Genomic DNA, 26,018 nt, shown 5'->3' with positions numbered 1-26,018 from the left:
AGTGAGCTGAGATCGCTCCACTGCACTCCAGCCTGGGCGACAGAGTAAGACTCAGTCTCAAAAAAAAAAAAAGAAAGAAAAGAAAAGAAAAACTGTTCTGTTTCATATCAGATTTTCATAGCTAGTACCAGAGAAGGCATAACAAGCTGGAAAAGCTAAAGAATTGGATATTTTTTAATGCAAATTGTTGTTTTTCATTTGTCTACTTTATTAAGCTGTCCTCAGGCCCCAAGAAACATACTGTCCCCTCATTTAGAAACAGACTAACTCCATTTTCCTCCACTATCCCCTCCCCTGTCCTTGATCTGTAGATCCTGTTAAGACAGGAAAAACAATGTTGGTCAAAGGGTACATGCTTTCAGTTACAAGATGAACAAGTTCTGAATATGTAAGATAGAACATGGGAGGTGATGTGGCCAGGTGCGGTGACTCACGCCTGTAATCCCAGCACTTTGGGAGGCCGAGGCGGGCAGATCATGAGGTCAAGAGATCGAGATCATCCTGGCCAACATGGTGAAACCCCATCTCTACTAAAAATACAAAAATTAGCTGGGCATGGTGGCACGTGCCTATAGTCCCAGCTACTGAGGAGGCTGAGGCAAGAGAATTGCTTGAACCCAGGAGGTGGAGGTTGCAGTGAGCCAAGGTCGTACCATTGCACTCCAGCCTGGCAACGGGGCAAGACTCCCTCACACACACACAAAAAAAGGTGATGTGTTAATTGACCATGGCAATCATTACACAAATGTATATGCATATCAAACCATGTTGTATACTTTGAAGAAAATAAAAAAAGACAGGAACAACAAACACATCCTTAACACTCAATCATTTTATCCCAGATTATGCTGAGTTCATGTCTCAAGGGAAACACCAAAATCCATGGAACTGCTCTCATTTTTTATCCCCTAAATGTCACTTTAACATAGGAAATGTCCATTGTGGGGTTATTTGCATTTAAACACAGGCCAATGAAAAAAGCTAAATTAAAATGTAATTATCAAGGTAATGGAAAGATATCCTAATCTCTTAATTAACAAGACTATCAGGAATATTTTGAATGTCCAATCACTCTAGGAGTCCCAATTCTCTTAAGGTAAGAACTTCAGGATTTAAACAAACTCAATGTGAAAAATAAACATTTATTACAAAAATTAGTTTTGACATTTTAAAGTGAATGCAGACAAGGTGTTTTCCAGTTCAAAAGGTCTGTTGTAAGCTAGAGAAGTAAATTCCAAGGCTGGTAATAACTGACTCATATTCTTCACAAGTGGCCTAAACAATAAGGAACCATTCACCTCAAATTCACAGAGCCATGAATCACCTCTGCTTCCCCATGACCTTTTCCATAACCCTCCTACTCTGTCTTCCAACCATGACAAAGAACTGAAACATACTTTAAAAATCTCATCCTTGGCTAGACATGGTGGCTCCCACCTGTAATCTCATCACTTTGGGAGGCCAAGGCAGTCGGATCAAGAGGTCAGGAGTTTGAGACCAGCCCGACCAACATGGTGAAACCCTGTCTCTACTAAAAATACAAAAATTAGCACCTGTAATCCCAGCTACTCAGGAGACTGAGGCAGGAGAATGGCTTGAACCCGGGAGGAGGAGGTTGCAGTGAGCCAAGATCACACCACTGCACTCCAGCCTGGGTGATAAAAACAACAACAAACTCATCCTTACTGAACCATTTCATAAGCTCTATTTGTTTAGTTGGATTTCATTTCTTCTGGAAAATTTATTGTTTATCGACATGTAACCCTTGACTGATGGCTTCATTAGCATTTTGTTTTTCTTTTTGGATCCTTAATAGAAAACTCAATTCTGTTAGGGACTTCCAAATAGGATAGGGCAAAGTCGCACTTAGTATATCCTTCACAGAAAGAAGCAAAATCAAGCCAAGAGGGCCCTCTATTTGTCCTCTTGCTAAGTTAATAAATAGACTGGGGGATGGTGGTAGATGGAGAAACAAAAATGTAAGGGCAGAGAAAGGTCCAAATGGGGAGGAGGAAAGCAATGACAGCCAGGCTGTCCAGCTCATTCCTGTTCATTCACATGCAGACCACCCGTGATCTGGTCTTCAAATTCCTTCTGAATTCCACCCCACTAAATATAGTAGCAGTTACTACTTTAAACTACTACTAAAGCACTTGTTCTCCAAATGACCTGAGAAATCCCCCTGCCTCAGCTCTGGGACAGTAGTTCCTACAGCTGTAGGGAGGTCTGTTAATGCACCTGGTTGGACAGGAGGTACAAGAGTAAGTACCTTCTCCTCTCACTTGGAGGAACAGGCCAAGGAGATCCCCCAAGTACAGCATCAGCTTCACCCTGCGTACCTTCCTCCAGCAAAGGAAGGCCTGGCCACAAGAGGGCTCTGGAATGAGGGCCTGAAATTCAGAAGCTCTGCCTTGAGATAAGAACCAGGAAGGGGCAGGACCAGGCACTGGGAACCAGCCCCAGGTTGCTGGGAAGCAAGGCTTCGAGGCATTTTCCTGTGTACAAAGGAGCCCAGGAACCCTCAAAGACCTTTTCCCCTACTTACTTCCCACAAAAAAGAGCCTTGACAAACCAAGGTTTTATTTCCAGCGACATTCAGCTGATACAAACACATAGAAATACAATCTCACCAAAGAGCTAAGAAGCCCTCCAACACACACCCAATTTCAGCATACAGCTAAGACCACACAACACACACACAAGCTCAACAAAGAGCTAAGACCACTACACACATCTCCACAGCACCACAGGCACATCTCAAAAGGGTCTGTCCAGTAGTTCCAGCCAAGGGAAGGGTGATGGCCTGAGCCACCAGCTCCAGCTTTCTTTTCTTTCTTTTTTTTTTTTTTTGAGATGGAGTTTTGCTCTTGTTGCCAGGCTCCTGAGCAGCTGGGATTACAGGCATGCACCACCATGCCTGGCTAATTTTGTATTTTTAGTAGGGTTTCTCCATGTTGGTCAGGCTGATCTTGAACTCCTGACCTCAGGTGATCGACCTGCCTCAGCCTCTGGGATTATAGGCATGAGCCACTGCGCCCAGCCTCCAGTTTTCTTTTCTTTAGAGCAGTGGTTTTAAATCTTTTTCGCTTCAAGTTCTCTGAAAATTTACTACGCTCCCCACAACAAGAGCTCCTATTTTCCACAGACACAGTCAATGTCAGTCAGCTTGTATTCAGGAGGACAGGGTAGAGGGATCCCAGTGGCACTTCCCATGGGAACACAGAAGAGAGTGGGCCCCAGAGATGGAAGGACCCCAGTGTCATCACCAAACAACCATTTCAGCCGCTCTAGCCTCTAATCCCCGTTCTAGAACAGCTGGCCCTGGTCGTCAGTACACAAGGAAAGAGCCCAGAACCAAGCTCAAGATCCCTATTCAAAGATCCCTGCCGGCCAGGTGGGCAGTTGAGTGAAGATTCCTGGGACCCCCGCCATTTTTGCTGTCTACTTAGAAGGGAAGTCAATGGCATACCCAGGATTCCTGCCTGATCCCTCAAAGAAATGGGGAATAAACACTTTAAACAAGTTCCAGGCCACTCAGCAGTGGTAGGAAAGGGAGGGAGGGCATGAAGGAGGATGGGGCACATAGCTGACATTATTAAAAACACATCCTAAGAAGTAGGGGGCCCTGTGGGGTGTAGAAGACAAATAAGGCATCCTGTGAAACTATAGACATCAGGGGCCAGAGTCCCAGTAGCACCTGAGTAAGGCAAGTGCAGATGACAGGCGGTGAGCCGACCAGGCTCACACCAGGAATGACGAGGTCTGTTTGAATTCTCCCTGCAAATACAACATCCAGTCAACTCTCAATAGTCTTCTTTAGCTGATAATCCCCAAAACACATAAACATGGGCTAGAAATCTCCTCACTCCAGCCCCAGGTGGCCCACCCCTGCCCAGGGAAGGCATACTCACTTCACTTCGAGCACTAGGCTGGCTGTAAATCACCTTCTTACTCGAAGTCCTGTGAACAAGCCAGAAGACGGAGACGCTCAGCCACCTAGGTGCTTATTAACCTCTCCTTGCCAACTTTAAAGGCCAGAACTGAGAATGCTACAGAAGCACAGAGTGCGCAGCAGAAAGCTATGGGTGGAGATAACAGGCCCAGGGCTAAGGCCACAGAGAAAGGGCTGGATATCCAAATGCCTTCCCTCCAAACTGGTTGCTTCTGCCTTCAACCCCATTCCCCCAGGCCCACTTCAGCTTCAAACCACATGCATCCATGCTCTCAAACTTGGAGAACCCCAGGACAGCACCTCACTCACCCTTTCTTTGTTCCTGAAAGAGAAGAAATGGGATCATGAGTGTCAGCAGGACAGAAGACAGCATGGCTTGGGAAGATGGAGGGGCAGGCCCCCAGCTCTTGGTGTGTGTTAGATGGGTGTTCAGTGTTCCCCAGGGGACAACACCCACACACATGAGCATAGTATCAGAGTCAGAACTCAGATGACACCCATGCCAGGCCCTGGGATGGGGGCAGTACAAAGGAGAGCCTCTGGGGGCAGATACTTACTGTCAAAGTGGCCTCGGCTATAGGCAAACCAGATGCCAAAAATCAAGATTCCCAGGAGAATCAGGGTTACAAGGACGGCTGCCACAATGACCCCCACATTCCGCTCCACTGCGAGACACAAATGAGAAGTCAGGCACGGGGATACTCACTCACAGTACCTACAGTATCACCAATGGCAGGATGAAAAGCAGACCCCAATCCCCACCCCAGGTCTGGGCTCAAGCCCTAACTCTCACCAGCTTCCATGAGCACAGCATTTGATGTCATGGGTGTCCCATACCCATTCCGTGCCTCACAGCTGTATTCTCCAGTATCAGAGGCTGACAGGGGATCAAAGACCTGAGGAAGAAAAACAAATTGGCTTCCTGCTTGAAGAAGCAAAATAGTCATTTTTTAATGTCTCTTGACCCCAGTTCCAAGTTCACCCTGTTGCCTGTTCTTCCTCCCACCTTTTGGGGTTCTATAACTGCATCCCCCACACATCTTTCACCACCACCCCATCCATACCAGCTCTCCTGTTGTGGGATTCAGGACATAGGAAGAGTTGCTGAAGGCACGGGTGCTTTTGGGATTCGTAGGCATCACTATCCCATCTTTGAACCAGGTGTATTCAGAAGGTGGGGAACCATCTTGTTCTGAGCATGTCAGCACTGCCCGGTCCCCAATGGTGGCAGAGGAGGGGATGCTAACTGTAGGCTTGGATGGAGGCACTGTGGAACGGAAAGACAGAAGGTGCTGAGTACAGGGTGGGGGCTGCTTGAGTCTAAGTAACCAACTAGAATGGTATCCCCATCTACTCGGCTCGAGCCTCCTGCCCTCACCATGCCCCTGGTTGCCACCTAACCAGGGGCTCATCCCCTCTCTGGCAGCTCCAGGACTCTGAATAGCCCACCTGTGGGTATTCTCACCATCAAAGAGCTCCAAAGCGCAGCAGAGCCTGCTATGAGAAGTAACTAACTCCGGGCCTACCCAGAAGACATGGGGCACGTACCAAGCACGATGAGCTTGACCTTGACCTCCCCATAGCTGTTGCCACCTTCCTCAGAGACCATACAAGTGTATGTCCCGGTGTCTTCCCGTGTCACAGACTTGAAGGTGATACCACTTGGCAAGAAGGTCACCCGGTCCTCATAGGAAGCTACCACAAGAGGAGGCAAGGGCAAGGACAGAGTGAACTGGAGAGCTAAGGGAGTCTGATGAAGGGGGCATCCAAGGTACGCAAGTGTGCTCCTCTTCCCCCAGAAAGGGGGGTAGGAAGGCCATGAGGACTTGAGCCCCAGGGTGTGCCCTGGGATAAAGGCACAAAGCCTGGATCGTAGAATCCAGGCATGATAATCCCTCCACAACCTAGGCAATCAGAAAGGAGGAGAAGCAACTCACCTGTGATCTTGTTATTATAGCAAACAAGTCTGGTGGTGTCTCCTTGGTCAAATTTCCACTCCACACGGGGAGAAGAAAAGCCCGAGTAGGCACAGGACAACTTCACAGCTGCAGACAGGATCAAAATGAGCCGAAGGAGGAAGCAGCAGCAAATACACAAGATGGGGAACAGCCCCAGACTGCAGGCTGGGCTGGGTGCTCTCTAGGTCCCCAGGCGGCCGGCAACTGCTCACCCTCACACCCTCCACGGCCCCTCCCAACTCACGATTATTCTCAGGAATTCTGACTTCAGGTTCAGAAGAGTGCACTGTAACACTGCCCAATGCCAGGGAGCCTGAGAAGAAAGAAAGAGGTGGGCCCCGTCAGGAGTGGACAGAGAAATGCCAGGAAGAGGGAGTCACAGACCCAGTGGACAGGGCTTCTCCATTCACAGACCTTAAGAGGAAGGGATTCCAGACTCATGCTCCCTCTGGCTCTCACACTTTGTCACCATGATCCTAAATGTCTTCTTTAAGTGCTTTTTGCTACAATTGCCGGCTAATACTTCTTTTATCAATGGGAATGCAGTTTCTTTTGCTTCTAATTTTTCTCTCTGTGACTCCCAATAATCTAATTAGATTTCTACTAGTCCAAGGGCAGCTTCCAGAATGACATTTCACCGTTCAGAGAAAGCTTCTCAACAAATGATTGCAGCCACTTGTCAAGACAATCCTGGAAGGAAGCCAGCAGGGCTGGAGGCAAGGGATGGAAGGGAAGGGCAGAACCATAATGAGGATAATAATAATACTCGACATCTGTGGAGCATGTGGTGCTTTTTAAAGTGTTTTCGCGTACATTATGACACGTTGCATCATTTGATCCTGGAAACAAGCATGACAGACCCGCAAGACGTGTGTTATTATCCCGAGTTTACATGAGGAACTGAGAGTATAAGAAGTAAATGTGCCTAAGATCACACAGCAGGGGCCGGGCGCAGTGGCTCAGGCCTGTAAACCCAGCACTTTGGGAGGCCGAGGTGGGGAGGTCATGAGGTCAGGAGTTCGAGACCAGCCTGGCCAATATGGTGAAACCCCATCTCTACTAATAATACAAAAATTAGCCGGGCATGGTGGCACACCTGTAGTCCCAGCTACTTGGGAGACTGAGGCAGAAGAATCGCTTGAATCCAGGAGGTGGAGGTTGCAGTGAGCCGAGATCGCGCCACTGTCCTCCAGCCTGGGTGACAGAGCAAGACTCAATCTCAAAAAAAAAAAAAAAAAAAAAAAAATCACACAACTGGTTCTGAGGTGAAGCTTGCACTAGAAGTGGGTCCAGATCACCTCATTAGAATATTCTACTTGCCAAATGGAGAAAGAAAAGAAAAGGTAGTGTGTGCTGGGTGGAGGGAGGGAGAAGCAACAAGGCTAATTAAATAATATGGGGGAAGTGCATCAGGGTTCATAGGAGGTACCCACAAAGGTCAAATTAAGAACCAGTGACCAGGGATTCTGGGATCACATGATGCAGCTACAAACCTGCACTTACACGATTATTCTCATTCATGTTTTCAAAGTCAAATTCATGAAATATCCTTTTATTTATAGCTTCAAGTCAGGACCCTGTCTTAGATAAATGTTTGTAGAATTCAAGCACATCTGTTAAATTCAAGTACATTTTTCCTTTACTTAATTATACACATAACTGAATATGGTCTCTTGACCTCTGAGATTTCCCTTCCTCTCTGAAATATGAAATAGATGTGTTCTAAAGTCTTTTAGGTTTTTTTAAATTTTGGCATTAATGTTTAGACAATATTTGTATACATGTATTTCAATCTGATATAATAACACTATGAATTAGTCCAGATAAGTATTCTCTCTCCCATTTTATAGATAAGAGACTAAAGATATAGGTTACTCCTATATCCCTTTTTTTCTCTTATTATACTCTTCTTTTTTTTTTTTTTTTTCAGACAGAGTTTCACTCCTGTTGCCCAGGCTGGAGTGCAATGGCGCTATCTCAGCTCACTGCAGCCTCTGCCTCCCAGGTTCAAGTGAACCTCTTCAGCCTCCCAAACAGCTGGGATTACAGGTGCTTGCCACTATGCCGGCTAATTTTTTTTTTTTTTTTTGAGACAGAGTTCTGCTATTGTTGCCCAGGCTGGAGTGCAATGGCGCAATCTCGGCTCACCGCAAACTCCACCTTCCGGGTTCAAGGGATTCTCCTGCCTCAGCCTCCCAAGTAGCTGGGATTATAGGGATGTGCCACCATGCCCGGCTAATTTTGTATTTTTAGTAGAGACGGGGTTTCTCCATGTTAATCAGGCTGGTCTCGAACTCCCGACTTCAGGTGATCCGCCTGCCTCAGCCTCCCAAAGTGCTGAGATTATAGGCACGAGCCACTGCACCTGGCCTAATTTTTGTATTTTTAGTAGAGATAGGGTTTCACCATGTTGTTCAGGCTGGTCTCAAACTCCTGACCTAAAGTGATCTGCCCGCTGCAGCCTCCCAAAGTGCTGGAATTATAGGCATGAGCCACAGCGACTGGCCTAATTTTCTTTTTTTTTTTTTTTGAGACAGAGTCTCACTCTGTCGCCCTGGCTAGAGTACAGTGGTGTGATCTCGGCTCACTGCAACCTCTGCCTCTCAGGTTGAAGAGATTCTCCTGCCCCAGTCTCCTGAGTAGCTGGGATTACAGGCGCCCGCCACTACGCCTAGCTAGTTCTAACTAGATTTTTGTATTATTATTATTTTTTTTAAGATGGAGTTTCGATCTAGTTGCCCAGACTGGAGTGCAATGGCGCGATCTAGACTCACCACAACCTCCGTCTCCCAGGTTCAGGAGATTCTCCTGCCTCGGCCTCCCTAGTAGCTAGGATTACAGGCAGGCGCCACCACGCCCGGCTAATTTCGTATTTTTAGTAGAGATGGGTTTTCTCCATGTTGGTCAGGCTGGTCTCGAACTCCTGATCTCAGGTGATCCACCCGCCCTGGCCTCCCAAAACGCTGGAATTACAAGCATGAGCCACCGTGCCCGGCAATTTTTTGTATTTTTAGTAGACAGGGTTTCACCATGTTGTCCAGGCTGGAATTTTTTTTTTTTAAGAGCTGGGGTCTTGCTGCATTGCCCAGGCTGGTCTAGAACTCCTGGCCTCAAGCAGTTCTCCTGCCTTGGCCTCCCAAAGTGCTGAGATTACAGAAGTGAACAATCACGCCTGGCCATATAGCATGGTTTTCAAAAAAGAAGGGTATAGGCTGGGCACGGTAGGTCACACCTGTAACCCCAGCACTTTGGGAGGCCAAAGAGGGCGGATCACTTGAGGTCAAGAGTTTGAGACCAGCCTGGCCAACATGGTGAAACCTTCTCTCTACTAAAAACACAAAAATTAGCCAGGCGTGGTGGCGCGTGCTACCTGGAAGGCTGAGGAAGGAGAATCACTTGAACTCGGGAGGCAGAGGTTGCAGTAAGCTGAGATTGTGCCACTACATTCCAGCTTGGGCAACAAAGTGAGACTCTGTCTCAAAAAAAAAAAAAAAATTAATCAGGCATGGTGACACATGCCTGTAGCCCAGTTACTTGGGAGACTGAGGCAAAAGGACTACTTAAGCCAAAGACTGTGAGGTTACAGTGAGCTACAATCACACCAATGCATTCCAGCCTGGGTGCCTGAGCAAGACCCTGTCTCTAAAAAACATAAGAAAAGAAAACCGAGCTGTTTCTTAGAAAAACCATTGGTTTAATGAAGAAAAACTAATAAAATATTTCTAATGATATTATTTTATTTATATATTTGCCATTATATTTTTAATGTCAAATTTATGCTTAAATGTAATAATAGATATGGAGGCTGAGCACGGTAGCTCACACCTGTAATCCCAGCACTTTGGGAGGCCGAGGTGGGGAGATCGTTTGAGGCCAGGAGTTCGAGACCAGCTTGGCCAACATGGCGAAATCTCGTCTCTAGTAAAAGTACAAAAACTAGCCGAGGGTGGTGGCACGCGCCTGTAATCCCAGCTACTCGGGAGGCTGAGGCAGGAGAATCACTTGAACCCAGGAGGTGGAGGCTGAAGTGAGCCTAGATTGTGCCACTGCACTCCAGCCTGGGTGACAGAGCAAGACTCTGTCTCAAAAATAAAATAATAATAATAACAATAATAGATACGGAAATTAAACCAAGTAGCTTTTATTAAATTGAAAATTCTTCCTGAGGACACATAAGTCTCCTCCCTTCCTCCCTCCTTCCTCCTTCCCCTCCCTCCTCCCCTCCCTCTCCCACCTCCCCATCTCCTCCCCCCTTTCTCACTCTGTTGCCCCAGCTAGAGTTCAGTGGCACGATTATGGCTTACTGCTTAGGGCCCAGTGTTGGCCTGCTGGGCTCAAGTGACCCTTCCACCTCAGCCTCCTAAGTAGTTGGGACTACAGGCCTCTGTCTCCCAGGTTCCAGCAATTCTCCTGCCTCAGCCTCCTGAGTAGCTGGGATTACAAGCACGAGCCACCATGCCTGGCTAATTTTTTGTATTTTTAGTAGAAACAAGGTTTCATCATGTTGGCCAGGCTGGTCTCAAACTCCTGACCTCAAGTGATTCACCCGCCTCAGCCTCCCAAAGTGCTGGGATTGTAGGCCTGAGCCACCGCACCCGGCCTGCCCAGCTAACTTTTACAATTTTTTTGTAGAGACCAGGTTCCACTATGTTACCCACGCTGGTCTCAAATTCGTGAGCTCAAGCAATTCTCCTGCCTTGGCCTCCCAAAGTGCTAGGATTACAGGCGTGAGCCACCATGCCTGTGGAAGTCTCTTACTCAACTCTCATTAAGAATGCTAATAGGCTGGGCGTGGCAGCTCAACAGCCTGTAATCCCAGCACTTTGGGAGGCTGAGGCGGGCAGGTCACCTGAGGTCAGGAGTTTGAAACCAGCCTGGCCAATATGGCGAAATCCCATCTCTACTAAAATACAAAAATTAGCCAGGCATGGTGGCGGGCAACTGTAATCCCAATTAGTTGGGAGGCTGAGGCAGGACAATCACTTGAACCCGGGAGGCGGAGGTTGCCGTGAGCCAAGATCGAACCACTGCACTCCAGCCTGGGTAACACAGCGAGACTCCATCTCAAAAAAAAAAAGGATGGGGGGGCACTTCTGTTCCAAAGCTGTCTGTGGGATAGGCTGAGGCCTCACCAGGACTACAACGCAAACTTGGCCTCTCCCTCTGTCCAACCTTGCTTCCTTCCCCTCCTTTCCACTGGCATGGATCCCAAGTGCACTCCCTAATAAATGTCTTGTATGATTATTGACATCTCAGAGTCAGCTTCCCAAGAACCCAAGCTATGGCACCACCCAAATAAACAGCAACATCTAATTAGACTAAAAACTAGCCTTTGAAATAAACACACATATACACACAAATCACAACATATGAATTTGATGGTTGTTCCTCCACCACTTCTGGGTTTAGCTAAAGTTCTTTGGTGAGTCCTCTCAGATCATCACATTCATACCACATATACACAAACACATTGGGCTACAGGCATATTACCCTTTTCTTCATTAATCTGCACTGCCATCACCTGGTCTGGGCTTCTGTTCTTTCGTTTCAAATACATGAACCTCCGCCTTACTGTCCTCCCACCCACCTCTGTTGCAGGATTCACTATGTCTGCCTGTGACCTGACTGTGCCAATACTCCCAAGGTCTATTGTGATTGCCTATCACATCATGAGTCAAGGTCAGCCTTATCACCATGCCCTTCCTATTCACCACAGGACACCTCGGCCATCCTGGTCCACATTCCCCTTCTCATTCTTGAACAGGCCCCTGGAACCAGACTGCGTGCGGTGGCTCACGCCTGTAATCCCAGCACTTTAGGAGGCGAAGCAGGTGGATCACCTGAGATCAGGAGTTCGAGACCAGTCTGGCCAACGTGGCAAAAATCCGTCTCTACTAAAAAATATATATGTAAAAATTAGCCGCGTGTGGTGGCACATACCTGTAATCCCAGCTACTTGGGAGGCTAAGGCAGGAGAATCGCTTGAACCCGGGAAGCAGAGGTTGCAGTGGGCTGAGACTGTGCTATTGCACTCCAGCCTGGGCAACAAGAAACTCCGTCTCAAAAAAAAAAAAAAAAAAAAAAAAGGCGGGGCGCAGTGGCTCATGCCTGTAATCCCAGCACTTCATGAGGCCAAGGCAGGTGGATCACCTGAGGTGGGGAGTTCGAGACCAGCTTGACCAACATGGAGAAACCTCATCTCTACTAAAACTACAAAATTAGCCAGGTGTGGTGGTGCATGCCTGTAATCCCAGCTACTCGGGAGGAGGAGGCAGGAGAATTGCTTGAACCTGGGAGGCAGAGGTTGCAGTGAGCCAAGATCGCACCATTGCACTCCAGCCTGGGCAAAAAGGGAGAAACTCTGTCTCAGAAAAGAAAAAAAAAAAAAATCCCAGCTCTGTTACTTACTAGGCTATGTGACCTGGACAAGCCACTTGGCCTCTTCAAATCTGAGTTTACCCATCTGTAAAATGGGGATAACAGTTTCTACATCAAAGGGCTGTTCTGAGGGCTAAACAAGATAATACTGTACAAATAAAGTGCTTAGAGCAGTGTCTGAACAGGAAGCCCCAAATAAGTTTATATTTTATGATTATCATCATCTGTTCATAGGCCCTTCTGTACACATACTTCTTTCTGACTTCAGTGTTTTCTTCAACAAGACATATAAATAAAGCCTGAAAAGTGCCTACTCCAGCCTACCAAACCGTATCTCCTGTTATTGCAGCTGCCTTGGAAAGGTGGCCCCTTCTCTAGAACCTTCATAGATGTACCAGCAGAGCTAGGAGCTTGCTCTCACTGAATCCAATCTACATCAGGACACTCACAGTTTCCCTGTCCATACTCCTCATCTATTTTATATTTTCCCTTGCCTCTTCACAGCCCCCCTTTTGCACTTAACCTTGGGCCCATACATACCATACTGTACACACACATACAAATGTCCTACTGATGTATGTGGTAAACCAATAATAGAAGGAAATTCCATCCTTTCCATTGTCAAGTTTAATTTTCTCTAAGTTCACAACAAGCAAAGCCACAAAGTTATAGGCATCAATAGATTTTTGGCCTGCTCAGGTTTTGGGCCCATGTATAGGAAGTCCATTCTCCAGCCAGGCGCGGGACTCACCCCTGTAATCCCAGCACTTTGGGAGGCCGAGGCAGGTGGATCACAAGGTCAGGAGATCGAGACCATCTTGGCTAACACGGTGAAACCCCATCTCTACTAAAAATACAAAAAATTAGCCGGGCGTGGTGGCGGGCGAATGGCGTGAACCCAGGAGGTGGAGCTTGCAGTGAGCTGAGATGGCACCACTGCACTTCAGCCTGGGCGACAGAGCAAGACCCCGTCTCAAAAAAAAAAAAAAAAAAAAAGAAAGTCCATTCTCCATTCCACTACTGGATGAAGTGCTAGCATTTATTGAGCACATACTATATTTGAGGCACTGTTGTAAGCATATTATATGTAATATCATTTAATCCCTGCAACAGCCTTTAGAGTTGGGTGATTCTATCGTTATCACCCATATTTACATGGGGAAACTGAGGCCCAGAGTAGTTAAGTAACTTGGCTAAGGCCACACAGTGAGTGGTAGTGCAGATTCACACCAAAGCAGTCCAACTGCAGAGACTATACAATGCTACACTATACTACACAGCCTTCCTAAAAATGCAAATCTGACACCTCCTTTAAGTTTTTGATGATTCTACATTGCTTATATGATAAAATCCAAATTTTTCTGCAAGCTAAGAAAGTTCCAATAATCCCTATACTCTGCCAAACGCCCACCTCCCTCTCTCCTCCCTGGAAGTGCTGGAACTTTCTTCCAGCACTATCTGACCCCTTGATAAGGTTATCATCTTCATCACCCACTCTACTGTTGCAATTTACCCTCTAAGCAATACAAAACTACTTAAAATTCCTAGCAAAGACTGGGCTGTTTCACAATCTCTGCCTTTGCTCGTGCTATTTCTGCTATGTGGAACACCCTTTTCCTCTCTTTATCTGGGCAGCAGTATTCATCCACATTATTTTCTGGAAAAGGACCTCCCACATGCCCAGTCCTCACTATAGGCTCACCTAAGCCTCTTTCTTAGGCTTTAATTATCCCATGCAAAACACTGTCAAAGCAATTTCTACATTATAATGATATCATCTGTGTACAAGCATGTCTCCCATGGTAAACCCCAAGTGAAAAGGAACCATGTGTTATTTAATATTCTGAGTATCCCACACTTAGCATAATAAAACTGGTACAAGTTGACATTCAGTAAATGTTTTCTCAGCCTGGGCAACACAGTGAGACCTCCATCTGTACCAAAAAAAAAAAAAAAATTAACCAGCTGCAGTCATGCACGCCCACGAACGCCTGTAACACTGAGGATGTAATTCCTGGAAATTACTATGTACCTGAATAATAATAATGAAACAACTGTGGCAAATAGTATTTTCCAAAACAGCCACATCTATCTATATATTTATCTCCTCCCCCATGCTCTACTTACATTGTGACTGAGGTGGAGTCTAAGTTAAGTTTCCTCCCCATGGGCCGGGTGCGGTGGCTCACGCCTATAATCCCAGCACTTTGGGAGGCCGATGTGGGTGGATTGCTTGAGGTCAGGAGTTTAAGACCAGCCGGGCCAACATGATAAAAATTACAAAAATTAGCCAGGCATGGTGCATACCTGTAGTCCCAGCTACTTGGGAGGCTGGAGAACCACCTGAGCCCAGGAGGTGGAGGCTGCAGTGAGCTGAGATCGTGCCACTGTACTCCAGTCTGGATGACAGAGCAAGACTCTGTCTCAAAAAAAAATGTTTCCTCCTCATGAATCTGGCAGGGTCTTATGATTGCCAATGGCATAATGGTAGAAGTGGCATATTATTAATGTTAGGCTTTATATGCATTTTCTCACTAAACTCTAATAATAAAAAAAAACCCTATGAGACAAGTACCATTGAAGTACTATCGTTATCATTTCATTTTACAGATGAAAAAACTGAGGCCAGGCGCGGTAGCTCACGCTTGTAATCCCAGCACTTTGGAAGGCCGAGGTGGACGGATCACGAGTTCAGGAGATCGAGACAACGGTGAAATCCCGTCTCTACTAAAAATAGAAAAAATTAGCCAGGCATGGTGGCAGGCGCCTGTAGTCCCAGCTACTCAGACAGGCTAAGGCAGGAGAATGGCGTGAACCCGGGAGGCGGAGCTTGCAGTGAGCCGAGATTGCACCACTGCACTCCAGCCTGGGCGCAGAGCGAGACTCCGTCTCAAAAAAAAAGAAAAGAAAAGAAAAAACTGAGGCTTAGAACAGTTGACCCAGGCCAGGCATAGTGGCTCACGCGTGTAATCTCAGAACTTTGAGAGTCCGAGGTAAGCAGATCACGAGATCAGGAGTTTGAGACCAGCCTGGCTAATGTGGTGAAACCCCGTCTCTACTAAAAATACAAAAATTAGCTGGGCATGGTGGCAGGCACCTGTAATCCCAGCTACTCGGGAGGCTAAGGCAGGAGAATCGCTTGAAGCCAAGAGGCAGAGGTTGCACTGAGCCGAGATTAAGCCACTGCACTCCAGCCTGGGTGACAGAGCAAGACTCCGTCTCAAAAAAAAAACACAAAAAACAAAACAGTTGATCCAAACCATATGGCTACAAACAGCAAGGTAGGAATCTTAACTCTGCCTGATTTTGAGGCTCTAAAACTATTATGCTATATGTAACTTTACTGGACAAGCAAGGAAATCCCATGTATCTTTCAAGATCCTGTTCAAATGTCTATTGATCTGTTATACCTTTCCTCAGTCAAAATTAATCTCACCCCAATTTCTAGGAATATAGCCTAAGAAAACAATCAAAGGTAAGTTTAAAGATTTTCGCTGGGTGCAGTGGTTCACGCCTGTAATCCCAGCACTTAGGGAGGCTGAGGCGGACGGATCACTTGAGGCCAGGAGTTTGAGACCAACCTGACCAAAATGGTGAAACCCCGTCTGTACCCAAAATACAAAAATTAGCTGGGCGTGGTGGCAGGCACCTGAATCCCAGCTACTTGGTAGGCTGAGGCAGGAGAATCGCTTGAACCTGGGAGGTGGAGGTTGCAGTGAGTTGAGATTACGTCACTGCACTCCAGTCTGGGCGATACAGTGGGACTCCATCTTTAGAAAAAAAAAAAAAAAAAAAAGATTCATGTACAGGAACAATTTAATGTTATTTAGGTTTCATTGTCCATTTTTTTTGGAAACTGAGTCTTGCTCTGTCGCCCAGGCTGGAGTGCAGTGGCGCGATCACGGCTCACAGCAACTTCCATCTCCCAGGTTCAAGAGATTCTCCTGCCTCAGCCTCCCAAGTAGCTGGGATTACAGGCACACACCACCATGCCCAGCTAATTTTTGTACTTTTGATAGACACAGGGTTTCACCACATTGGCCAGGCTGGTCTCAAACTCTTGGCCTCAAGTGATCTGTCCGCCTCAGCCTCCCAAAGTGCTGGGATTACAGGCATGAACCACCATGCCCAGCCAATTTAATGTTATTTAGTATAGCAAAGAAAAAAAAGAAATCTAAATGCCCAACAAAAGGTGAATAAGTAAATTATGATATAGCCATACTTTAGGAATAATATAGAAAGGACCTTAAAGTATATTTTGGGCCAGGCATGGTGGCTCACACCTGTAATCCCAACACTTTGAGAGGCCGAGGCAGGTGGTCAGGAGTTCAGGACCAGCCTGGCCAAGATGGTGAAACCCCGTCTATACTAAAAATACAAAAAAATTAGCCAGGCATGGTGGTGGGCGCCTGTAATCCCAGCTACTTGGGAGGCTGAGGCAGAGAACTGCCGGAGCCCAGGAGGTGGAGGTTGCAATGAGCCGAGATTGTGCCACTGCACTCCAACCTGGGTGACAGAGCGAGATTCCATCTCAAAAAAAAAAAAAAAGTTGGCTGGGCGCGGTGGCTCACGCTTGTAATCCCAGCACTTTGAGAGGCCAAGGCGGGCGGATCACGAGGTCAGGAGATCGAGACCACGGTGAAACCCCGTCTCTACTAAAAATACAAAAAATTAGGCCGGGCGCGGTGGCTCACGCTTGTAATCCCAGCACTTTGGGAGGCTGAGGCGGGCGGATCACGAGGTCAGGAGATCGAGACCACGGTGAAACCCTGTCTCTACTAAAAATACAAAAAAATTAGCCGGGCGTGGTGGCGGGCGCCTGTAGTCCCAGCTACTCGGAGAGGCTGAGGCAGGAGAATGGCGTGAACCCAGGAGGCGGAGCTTGCAGTGAGCCGAGATTGCGCCACTGCACTCCAGCCTGGGCGACAGAGCGAGACTCTGTCTCAAAAAAAAAAAAAGTATATTTTGTAGGAAATATAGACATATATCACACGTTAATTCATAAAGACTAGAATGAAACACCAGTAATAAGTGTTTATCTCTAGATAATAGAATTACATGTGATTTTATTTTCTCCATAGTCCTTTGCATTTTCCTATTTTTCTACATTGAGCATGTATCACTTTTTTTAATAAAACAAAAAATTTATCTTTTTAAAAAGTTACTCTCTTCTCCTCTATGTTCCTAAAACATTTTGTACTTTGTTGACAGCCCCGGGCACACGCTGGTCTGTACTCTACCTAGTCAATACGTGTCTTCAGTTTCTTGAGTTCTGCTTGTATCCTTCCCCAGCTCCCAGCACTACTTTGCACAGAGGAGGTGCTCGATGAACTGCACCAAAGCACTGCTGGGGTGAGAAGATGGTCACAGAAGACAGAGGCCTCCAGACTCTTTAACAGAACCCACCAACAACCATCCCTTGTACGTGAAGGGTCAGGTCAGACCCATAACAGAAAAGGACCTACTTCCTTCCACTACTTTACTAAGAAAGCTTTAGTTTTTTTCTAGATATCTTGTTAATTATTAGAATTTTCTGGCCAGGTGCAGTGCAGCAACTTATGCTTATAATCCCAGCATTTTGGAAGGCCAAGATGGGAGAATCACTTGAGCCCAGGAGTTCAAGACCAGCCTGGGCAACATAGAAAGATCCCATCTCTATGCCTCAGGGATATCAATAACAAAAAATAAAAGAAGAAATACAACATAAAAAAGAATATAAGAAATTTTAAAAAGAGAGAGGCTCTGATCTTTACAAAAATAAAAGAAAAAAAGAATTTTCCTTGAGTTGCTTTTGTGTCGAGTTTGAATTAATTATATTTATTTATTTATTTATTTTGAGACAGAGTTTTTGCTCTCGTTACCCAGGGTAGAAAGCAATGGCATGATCTCAGCTCACTGGAATCTCTGCCTTCTGGGTTCAAGCGATTCTCCTGCCTCAGCCTCCCAAGTAACTAGAATTATAGGCACCCACCACCACGCTCGGCTAATTTTTGCATTTTTGGTAGAAACGGGGTTTTACCATGTTGGCCTGGCTGGTCTTGAACTCCTGACCTCAGGTGATCCACCCGCCTCAGGCTCCTAAAGTGCTGGGATTATAGGCATGAGCCACTGCACCCAGCCAATTTATTTATTTTTAACTTTAATTTTAGGCTCAGGGGTACATGTGCAGGTTTGTTATACAGATGAATTACATGTCATCAGGGTTTGGTGTAAAGATTATTTCATTACCCTGCTAATAAGCAAAGTACCCAAAAGGTAGTTTTTCTATCCTCACCCTCCTCCCATCCTCTAAACTCAAGTAGGCCCTGGTGTCTGTTGTTCATTTAGAAAAAAAAAAAAGAAGAAAGAGGAGGAGGGGGAAAAGGAGGGAAAACAGTCAACCAGTCTCTTTCTGGTTTTCTCTAAGAATTCATCCAAACTTCCCTCTGGGCATATGAGACTCACATACCCCCCAGTTGCCAGGGAGCTGGAGCCCTGCAATAGGAAGGATGAGTCAGGGCCTCCTCACCCCACCAGCTACAGCATACCCAGTTTAACTTCATGTTTTCCCCCTAATCTCTAGCACAGTGCTCAGAACATAGTAAACACCAATGTTTGTTGGATTAACAAGTGAATTTCACATTGCAATATAATTAAAACCTGGACCTAGAGTTTCCACTCTGGTTTTCCCCTTCCTCCCCACCACTCACCCTGTAGAGACTGAAGTAACTCCCACAAGGGTTGGCCTCCTCGTAAAGATCAAGAGGCTCCACTGGGCCAGGGAAGTTCCACAGGGAAGGGCCTTTCCAGGGGTTGGGGTAGAACAGTTTAGAAATGTGTGGGCGAGAGGAAGGCTCTGTGAGGCCAACAACAGGCTAGGCTATGTCTACATAGCCCTCCTTGGCTGCACCTTCAGTGATGTCGATCAGCTGGCTCGGGCCCTCTGAGGATGGCAGAAAGTGGTAATGGCAGGGTAAGACAGGCGCGCTTTCACTCCCTGGCTCCCTCCCGCCCTCTCTGCAGAATTTCCGGTTCTACCTGCTCAGCTCCCCCACCACCCCATCTCCCCAGTGCAAGGGAAGGTCGAGCCTGCCTGCCCAGGACTTACTTCAGGGGCCCAGCATCCACTTCCTGCCAGCCAGCTGCTTCCTCCTGTTCCGCCCCTACATTGTGAAACAAATGACACAGCCGGACTTTAGACAGAAACCCTGCTTATCAGGGAGTCCAGGCAGATGAACTCTTGGGTTTTCAATGCCAGGAAAACCCTAGTGTGTGTCCACTCTCACAGTATGTGTTCACTCATACTGCTTTCCACAACTCTCACACAATAGTGAAACCTCATCCTCAATTATGTTGGACGCAAGGTCATCTAGGTCTTTCCTGAATCTCTGAAACAGAAACTGGTTTGAGTTTAGAGATCCCCAGGGTCTCTAGTCAAACCTAACAGATGTAATAAACAAGTCTTATTATTCCTATCACATAAAATGTGCATGGCATTTAAATCTATTTTTGGGTGTGGTGGAAATGTGTGTTGCCCATTTATGTGTCCACAGAACAAGTGCAAATTGAACTCAGCTGACTTGGAGGGGGATGGGATGTATCCTAACAGCCAAGGCCACAATCCCTAGAAACCAATATGGGCCAGGTGTAGTGACTCATACCTGTCATTCAGCATTTTGAAAGGCCGAGGCAAAAGGATCCCTTGAAGCCAAGAATTCAAGACCAGGCTGTACAACAGATGAGACCCTGTCTGTACTAAAAAAAATTAAAAATTAGCCAGGTATGGCTCACCACTCACGCTTGCCTATAGCCTCAGCTATTCAAGAGGCTAAGACTGGAGGACTGCTTGAACCCAGGAGGTCAAGGCTGCAGTGAGGCCAGGCACGGTGGCTCATGCCTGTAATCCCAGCACTTTGGGAGGCCAAGGCAGGCGGATCACTTGAAGTCAGGAATTCAAGACCAGCTTGGCCAACATGGTGAAACCCTGTCTCTACTAAAAATACAAAAATTAGCCAGGCACGGTGGCTCACGCCTGTAATCCCAGCACTTTGGGAGGCCGATGGGGGCAGATCACAAGGCCAGGAGATCAAGACCATCCTGACTAACATGGTGAAACCCCATCTCTACTAAAAATACAAAAAAAAAAAAAAAAAAATTAGCAAGGCATGGTGGCGGGCGCCTGTAGTCCCAGCTACTTGGGAGGCTGAGGCAGGAGAATGATGTGAACCTGGGAGGTGGAGCTTGCAGTGAGTCGAGATCGTGCCACTGCACTCCAGCCTGGGTAACAGAGCAAGACTCCGTCTCAAAAAAAAAAAAATTAAAAAAATATATACAAAAGGCTGGGTGCAGTGGCTCACGCCTGTAAACCCAGCACTTTGGGAGGCCGAGGCAGGCAGATCACGAGGTCAGCAGATGGAGACCATCCTGGCTAACACGGTGAAACCCCGAAAAAACAAGTGATGATAGCCAGGGCCATCTATCTCAATAAAAAAATGAGACAAAATAAGGAAAACCAGAAACAGAGATGTATATATACAGGAATGGTGGTGCATGCTTGTGTCCCAGCTACTCAGGAGGCTGAGGCAGGAGAATCACTTGAACCTGGGAGGCAGAGCCTGCAGTGAGACAAGATCACACCACTGGACTCCTCCCTGGGCAACACAGCAAGACTTTGTCTCAAAAAAAAAAGGCTGCAGTGAGCTATGATCATGCCATTGTACTCCAGCCTGGGCAACAGAGTGAGACCCTGTTTCAAAAACAACAACAACAACAACAAAACAAAACTCCATGATATATATATATATATAAGCAAGATGTAGGATATATGTAGTATGCCTCTTTTTGTGTCAGAAAGGGGAGAAAAAACAAGTATTATTTATATATACTTGTATCTGTAAAATGAAACACTGAAGAGACATAAGAAACTATTGGGGTTTGGGGTGAACAAGAGCAACATGGGAATGAGATATCCCACCCCTTTGATATCATTTTAATTATAAAACCATGTCAATTAACCTATTCTAAATAAGTATTTTTTTTTTTTAAATCACAGTAGCTCTATCTTGAATCAGAACTGGGCTGGAAGGCCGGGCGCGGTGGCTCACGCCTGTAATCCCAGCACTTTGGGAGGCCGAGGCAGGTGGATCACAAAATCAGGAGTTCAAGACCAGCCTGGCCCAAATGGTGAAACCCCGTCTCTACTAAATATATACAAAAATTAGCCGGGTGTGGTGGCAGGTGCCTGTAATCCCAGCTACTCGGGAGGCTGAGGCAGGAGAATCACTTGAACCCGGGAGGTGGAGGTTGTGGTAAGCCAATATCATGCCACTGCACTCCAGCCTGGGTGACAGAATAAGACTCCGTCTCAAAAAAAAAAAAAAAAAAAAAAAAAAGAACTGGGCTGGAGACTCCACAAGCCATGATCACAAAGGAACCGAAGAGCAACATGGTGAGGTAAAAATGGTCCGGAGTGGCCAGGTGCAGGGATTCACGCCTGTAATCCCAAGCACTTTGGAAGGCCTAGGCAAGAGGATTACTTGAAGTCAGGAGTTCGAGACCAGCCTGACCAACATGGTGAAACCCCTGTCTCTACTAAAAATACAAAAAATTAGGGGCCGGGCGCGGTGGCTCACGCCTGTAATCCCAGCACTTTTGGAGGCCGAGGCAGGCGGATCACGAGGTCAGGAGATCGAGATCATCCTGGCTAACACGGTGAAACCTCGTCTCAACTAAAAATAGAAAAAATTAGCCAGGGGTGGTGGTGGGCGCCTGTAGTCCCAGCTACCCGGGAGGCTGAGGCAGGAGAATGGCGTGAACCCGGGAGGTGGAGTTTGCAGTGAGCCGAGATCACACCACTGTACTCCAGCCTGGGCAACAGAGCGAGACTCTGTCTCAAAAAATAAAAATAAAAAATACAAAAAATTAGCCAGGCATGGTGGCGCGTGCCTGTAGTCCCAGCTGCTGGGGAGGCTAAGGCAAGAGAATCGCTTGAAGCTGAGAGGTGGAGGTTGCAGTGAGCCAAGATCATGCTACTGCACTCCAGCCTGGGTAACAGAATGAGACTCTGTCTCAAAAAAAAAAAAAAAAAAAAAAAAAAGTGATCTGGAGCCAGAAGGCAAAGACTAAAGGGCACTGGAATTCCACTGCCACTCATTTCCTAGTTCCAGGTAGAACTAGGAAGTGCCAGTCACCAGTTTCTAGTTCGGAGGGAACAATTCACTCCTGGGAGTAGAGGGAGAGGAAAGGAGGAGTGACTCACCAGTCTATGGTTTTGAGGTATGCCTGTCCCTGAAAGGGCAAAGCTAGAAGGGCTTGAGTCAGAAACATCAGTAGGAAACACTGGGACTCAGAGAATGACCCAGATGCAGGGCAGCAGTTCTGCCCTGCCCACCGGGAACTCTTCAGTGATGATACCACACTCAAGAAAGGGCAGGGGAGCAAATGCCAGCATTCTAACCCAGGTTTCCCTCTCTCCCCTGTGGTTACACTGTAAGTTGACCTATCCACACTCACCTCCACTATGTCTCTCCCTACCTGGTAGACAGCCAAACCGTTTCTAAGGGACAGGTTCCTTAGGGAAAGGGAGGCTAGTACTCTGGGTCATCAGTTTTACTTTTCCCAAGTCCAGCTCTCCCAGTGTCTACCCTCTGGATCTCTGCCCCGCAGGATCAGGGTTTCCCCTCCATTAGGTTCCCCAAGCTGGGGCCAGGCCTTTGCCTGACTTGTCGGTCCTATCTTGCCTTTTCTACTTCCTCCCTGACAGCAGAGCCCACAATGAGGAACAGGGAGAACATATGGGCAACCTATCCACGCCTCTCAGGGACAGTGGACAAGCTAGACACCCAAGAAAAAGCTCCTGCTTTTTGATTTCTGACTCTGGCCATTTGGGATCTCCCTGCTTCCTTTTTTACCTACTCGGCTAGGGACAGCATTCTGGCATTCTTCCATCCTCACAAAATCCATAGGGGATAATAGCTGCCAAAAATAATCCCTTCATGTATATGTAATGTAACTATTATCCTGGTTGATCCTCATGACAAAGGTGGGACAAGTATTACTCCTATTTTACAGATGAAAAGACTAGCTACTGCCTAAGATCACAAACAAGGCAGAGAGAAAGCCAAGCTAGAAGGCAGGTGTGGTGGCCAAGCTCCCATTTCCATCCTTATTTGCACTAAGCAAATCACTCCCCTCCCCCAACCCAACCCCAGATCTAGCCTGATTTAAAAGTTACAAGGTCAGTTCCTCCATCCCCTGGACATGTCACTTCCCAGGACCCACTGTCCTAACAGGCTAATGCGACAACATCTCAGGTTCCCTCTGCACTACTGAGGCTTGGTTCCCTGAAGACACCTCCAAGCTCAAAATGGTATTATCATGACCCTTCCAGTGCCAGTATGATTATTTTAGGATTATCATAAATAATATAGGAAATTAGAGGGAGAAAAAAGAAAGGAAGCGGTGGCAAAGGATAGGGAGGAAGCAGCTCCAGGAAGCCTTTAAGCCTGACAAATACAGTCACAGACAAACACTGTTATAAATACAGTCACTCACCCAGAAGAAACTTCTGGGCTTAGGGGAAAAATACTGGCACAGTACAAAGGTTGGAAAAAACTTTAGTACCAGAACCACATAACCAAAAATTGACTATGGGTGTCACTAGCAGTTCTAAAATACAGGCAGTAAAATGGCAAGGGGTAGGGAAAAAAGGGAAATTAAAGAAAAGGGAACTCGAAGAGTAGAATAAAAGGGAGACATGGCCAGGTGCGGTGGCTCACACCCGTAATCCCAGCACGTTGGGACGCTGAGGCGGGTGGATTACCTGAGACCAGGAGTTCAAGACCAGCCCGACCAACATGGTGAAACCCCGTCTCTACTAAACACAAAAAATTAGCCAGGCGTGATGGTGCATGCCTGTAATCCCAGCTACTCGGGAGGCTGAGGCAGGAGAATCGCTTAAACCCGGAAGGCGGAGGTTGCGGTGGGCCAAGATGGCGCCATTGCACTCCAGCCTGGGCAACAAGCGAAACTCCGTCTCAAAAAAAAAAAAAAAAAAAAAAAGAGGGAGACATGAATGAAGAAGCTAGTGGGAAAGTAAGTTTAAATGTAAGTAAGACAGTAGATTCTGAAGCAGTATCCCAAACAGTTCTTGTGCTATAGGCTGCCTGAGATGCTGGATCCAAGAATGGAAAAAGGAAAAGCAAGTCAAGAGGGTTTGGTTCCATTCCCAGGTTCCACGCCTAACTCTATTGTCATTGCAGTCATTTCCCCTCTTGGACCTGTTTCCTTATCAGTAAAATAGAAAGAGGACGACGAGATATGCCTCTGGTCCAATCTCTCCCAAGGGTTTATGTTGTGATAAGGTAGAAATGAGCAGTCAATCCATCTACGGGCAGGGAATCTACATACACCAAACTGATTGTAATCATTTATTTAACACTTTCTAAAACAAGAACCTTGGGGGTGGGGGGAGACTCATGTAGAACACATACTGACACAACTACTCACACAACGACACGCACACTCAAGAATCAGACAGATAAACACACAGGTGCTGCCACAGGTTGACTAACGCACAAACCAACCGACTAAACGCTCAGCCCCACACAAACACATCTAGAGGCAGAGGCATGCCCTAGCAAGTGAGCCTCATTGTTCCTCAGGAAAGGGAGTTTACAAAGGAAACAAAAACTCTCATACACAGCCAGGGGGAGGGCAGAGCTCTGGCTCTGATGAGAATCCAGCCAACCAACAAATACACTCTCCCCCTGGGAAGAGTCACTCAGTCAACAACACGTATTAAGGACTCCTGAGGTAGTTATTCCAGAAAGGAACTTCGCTGGAACCTCTGCTGCGCTTAGAGAAATTTCAGGTTTCTATTGCATTTCCTCTTTAGACTGTGCACCCAGACATTTTCCCAGAGCAACCGCCGCAATTCAAAGATTCAGAGGAGCCAGAGACTCCTTCAGCAAAAGCTAGGGAAAGAGACTTCCACCCCAGACCACCTCCATCTGATTTTCTCCGAGGACCCTTAAAGGAGCCAAGGACCCTTAAAGGAGCCAAGGCTCCCGGCTAAGCATCGGGGTTCCTGGATGCTGGGTGGGCGCTGGAGGGGCAGGCTGGCCCTTCCCAGGTGCGTGTGGAGCGCGCGCTGGGTAGATGAGTGTGGAAGGGTCCTTGGCCCGACGGCCCTCTCCAGTGAGGACGAGGAGTGTACCTCTGGTGTGTGCAGATGGGTCAGCTCCCTCCTGGTGGCCGTGAGGGGTGCGGTCACAACTCACCAGTGTGGGGGAGGGGAGCCAGCCACTCACCCAGCTGTGAGAGTGGTGAAAGAGGGACCAGCCAGGGGTGGAAAAGATAATTAGGAGAACGATGTAGGAAGGTTTCTGAGCTCCTCCCCTCCCGCGGGTTAGGGGCGTGGGGAGAGCCTTTCTCCAACCTCTGACCCGACCAGACGATTCCTCCCGAAACTCTGGGAACTTACACAACAGGATAGCCAATATGAAGAGGCGCAACAGTTTCCTCTCGGCTTGCGCCTTTGTCCCCATCGCGATCAGGCTCCCAACACAACAGCCGCCGACGGGCTCCTGGGAACAGACACAGCTCCGCAGACTACAGCGCGGGGACTGAGAGCCAGCCGCCAGGTGGAGCCCCGCCCTGCCCCGCCCTCAGCGCCTGATTGGCCAGCTCCCCACCTCTGCACGTTCCGATTGGTGTAAGGAACCGCTGCTCTTCAGAAAGAGTCACCTCGG

At 47.2% G+C, this 26,018-nt stretch overlaps 1 protein-coding gene across 2 annotated transcripts; it reads right to left on the bottom strand.

The window, feature by feature from the left end:
- Positions 1 to 1,122: 1,122 nt before the first annotated feature.
- On the bottom strand, positions 1,123 to 26,018 carry F11R (F11 receptor). 2 transcript variants are annotated; one of them, XM_032161238.2, is made up of 11 exons: positions 25,962 to 26,018; positions 25,751 to 25,853; positions 6,155 to 6,223; positions 5,890 to 5,997; positions 5,501 to 5,647; positions 5,017 to 5,219; positions 4,746 to 4,848; positions 4,510 to 4,617; positions 4,262 to 4,274; positions 3,912 to 3,960; positions 1,123 to 3,777 (listed from the first exon to the last, which is right to left on the bottom strand). In XM_032161238.2, exons 2-11 carry the CDS (start codon positions 25,812 to 25,814, stop codon positions 3,742 to 3,744), a joined length of 900 nt encoding a protein of 299 aa, XP_032017129.1. In that variant the 5' UTR covers positions 25,815 to 25,853; positions 25,962 to 26,018; the 3' UTR covers positions 1,123 to 3,741. The 2 variants fall into 2 exon arrangements, with proteins under 2 accessions (XP_032017129.1, XP_058298968.1); XM_058442985.1 differs by lacking the exon at positions 25,962 to 26,018 and having other exon boundaries at positions 25,751 to 25,894.

This window comes from Hylobates moloch, unplaced genomic scaffold, assembly GCF_009828535.3.
Source record: "Hylobates moloch isolate HMO894 unplaced genomic scaffold, HMol_V3 SCAFFOLD_8, whole genome shotgun sequence".
Lineage (NCBI taxonomy): Eukaryota > Metazoa > Chordata > Mammalia > Primates > Hylobatidae > Hylobates > Hylobates moloch.
The sequence above is the reverse complement of the archived record's forward strand: the minus strand, read 5'-3'. Positions and strand labels throughout refer to the sequence as shown.

What these genes read in the sequence shown, in the direction of transcription:
- F11R (XM_032161238.2), bottom strand. Translation starts at nt 25,814, where the DNA reads ATGGGGACAAAGGCGCAAGCCGAGAGGAAACTGTTGCGCCTCTTCATA. An exon ending in TGCTGTGCTCATGGAAGCTG is followed by an intron (nt 4,618 to 4,745) that starts GTGAGAGTTAGG and finishes TGTGTCTCGCAG; the next exon opens with TGGAGCGGAATGTGGGGGTC. An exon ending in AGCCTAGTGCTCGAAGTGAA is followed by an intron (nt 3,778 to 3,911) that starts GTGAGTATGCCT and finishes TTGTATTTGCAG; the next exon opens with GGAGAATTCAAACAGACCTC.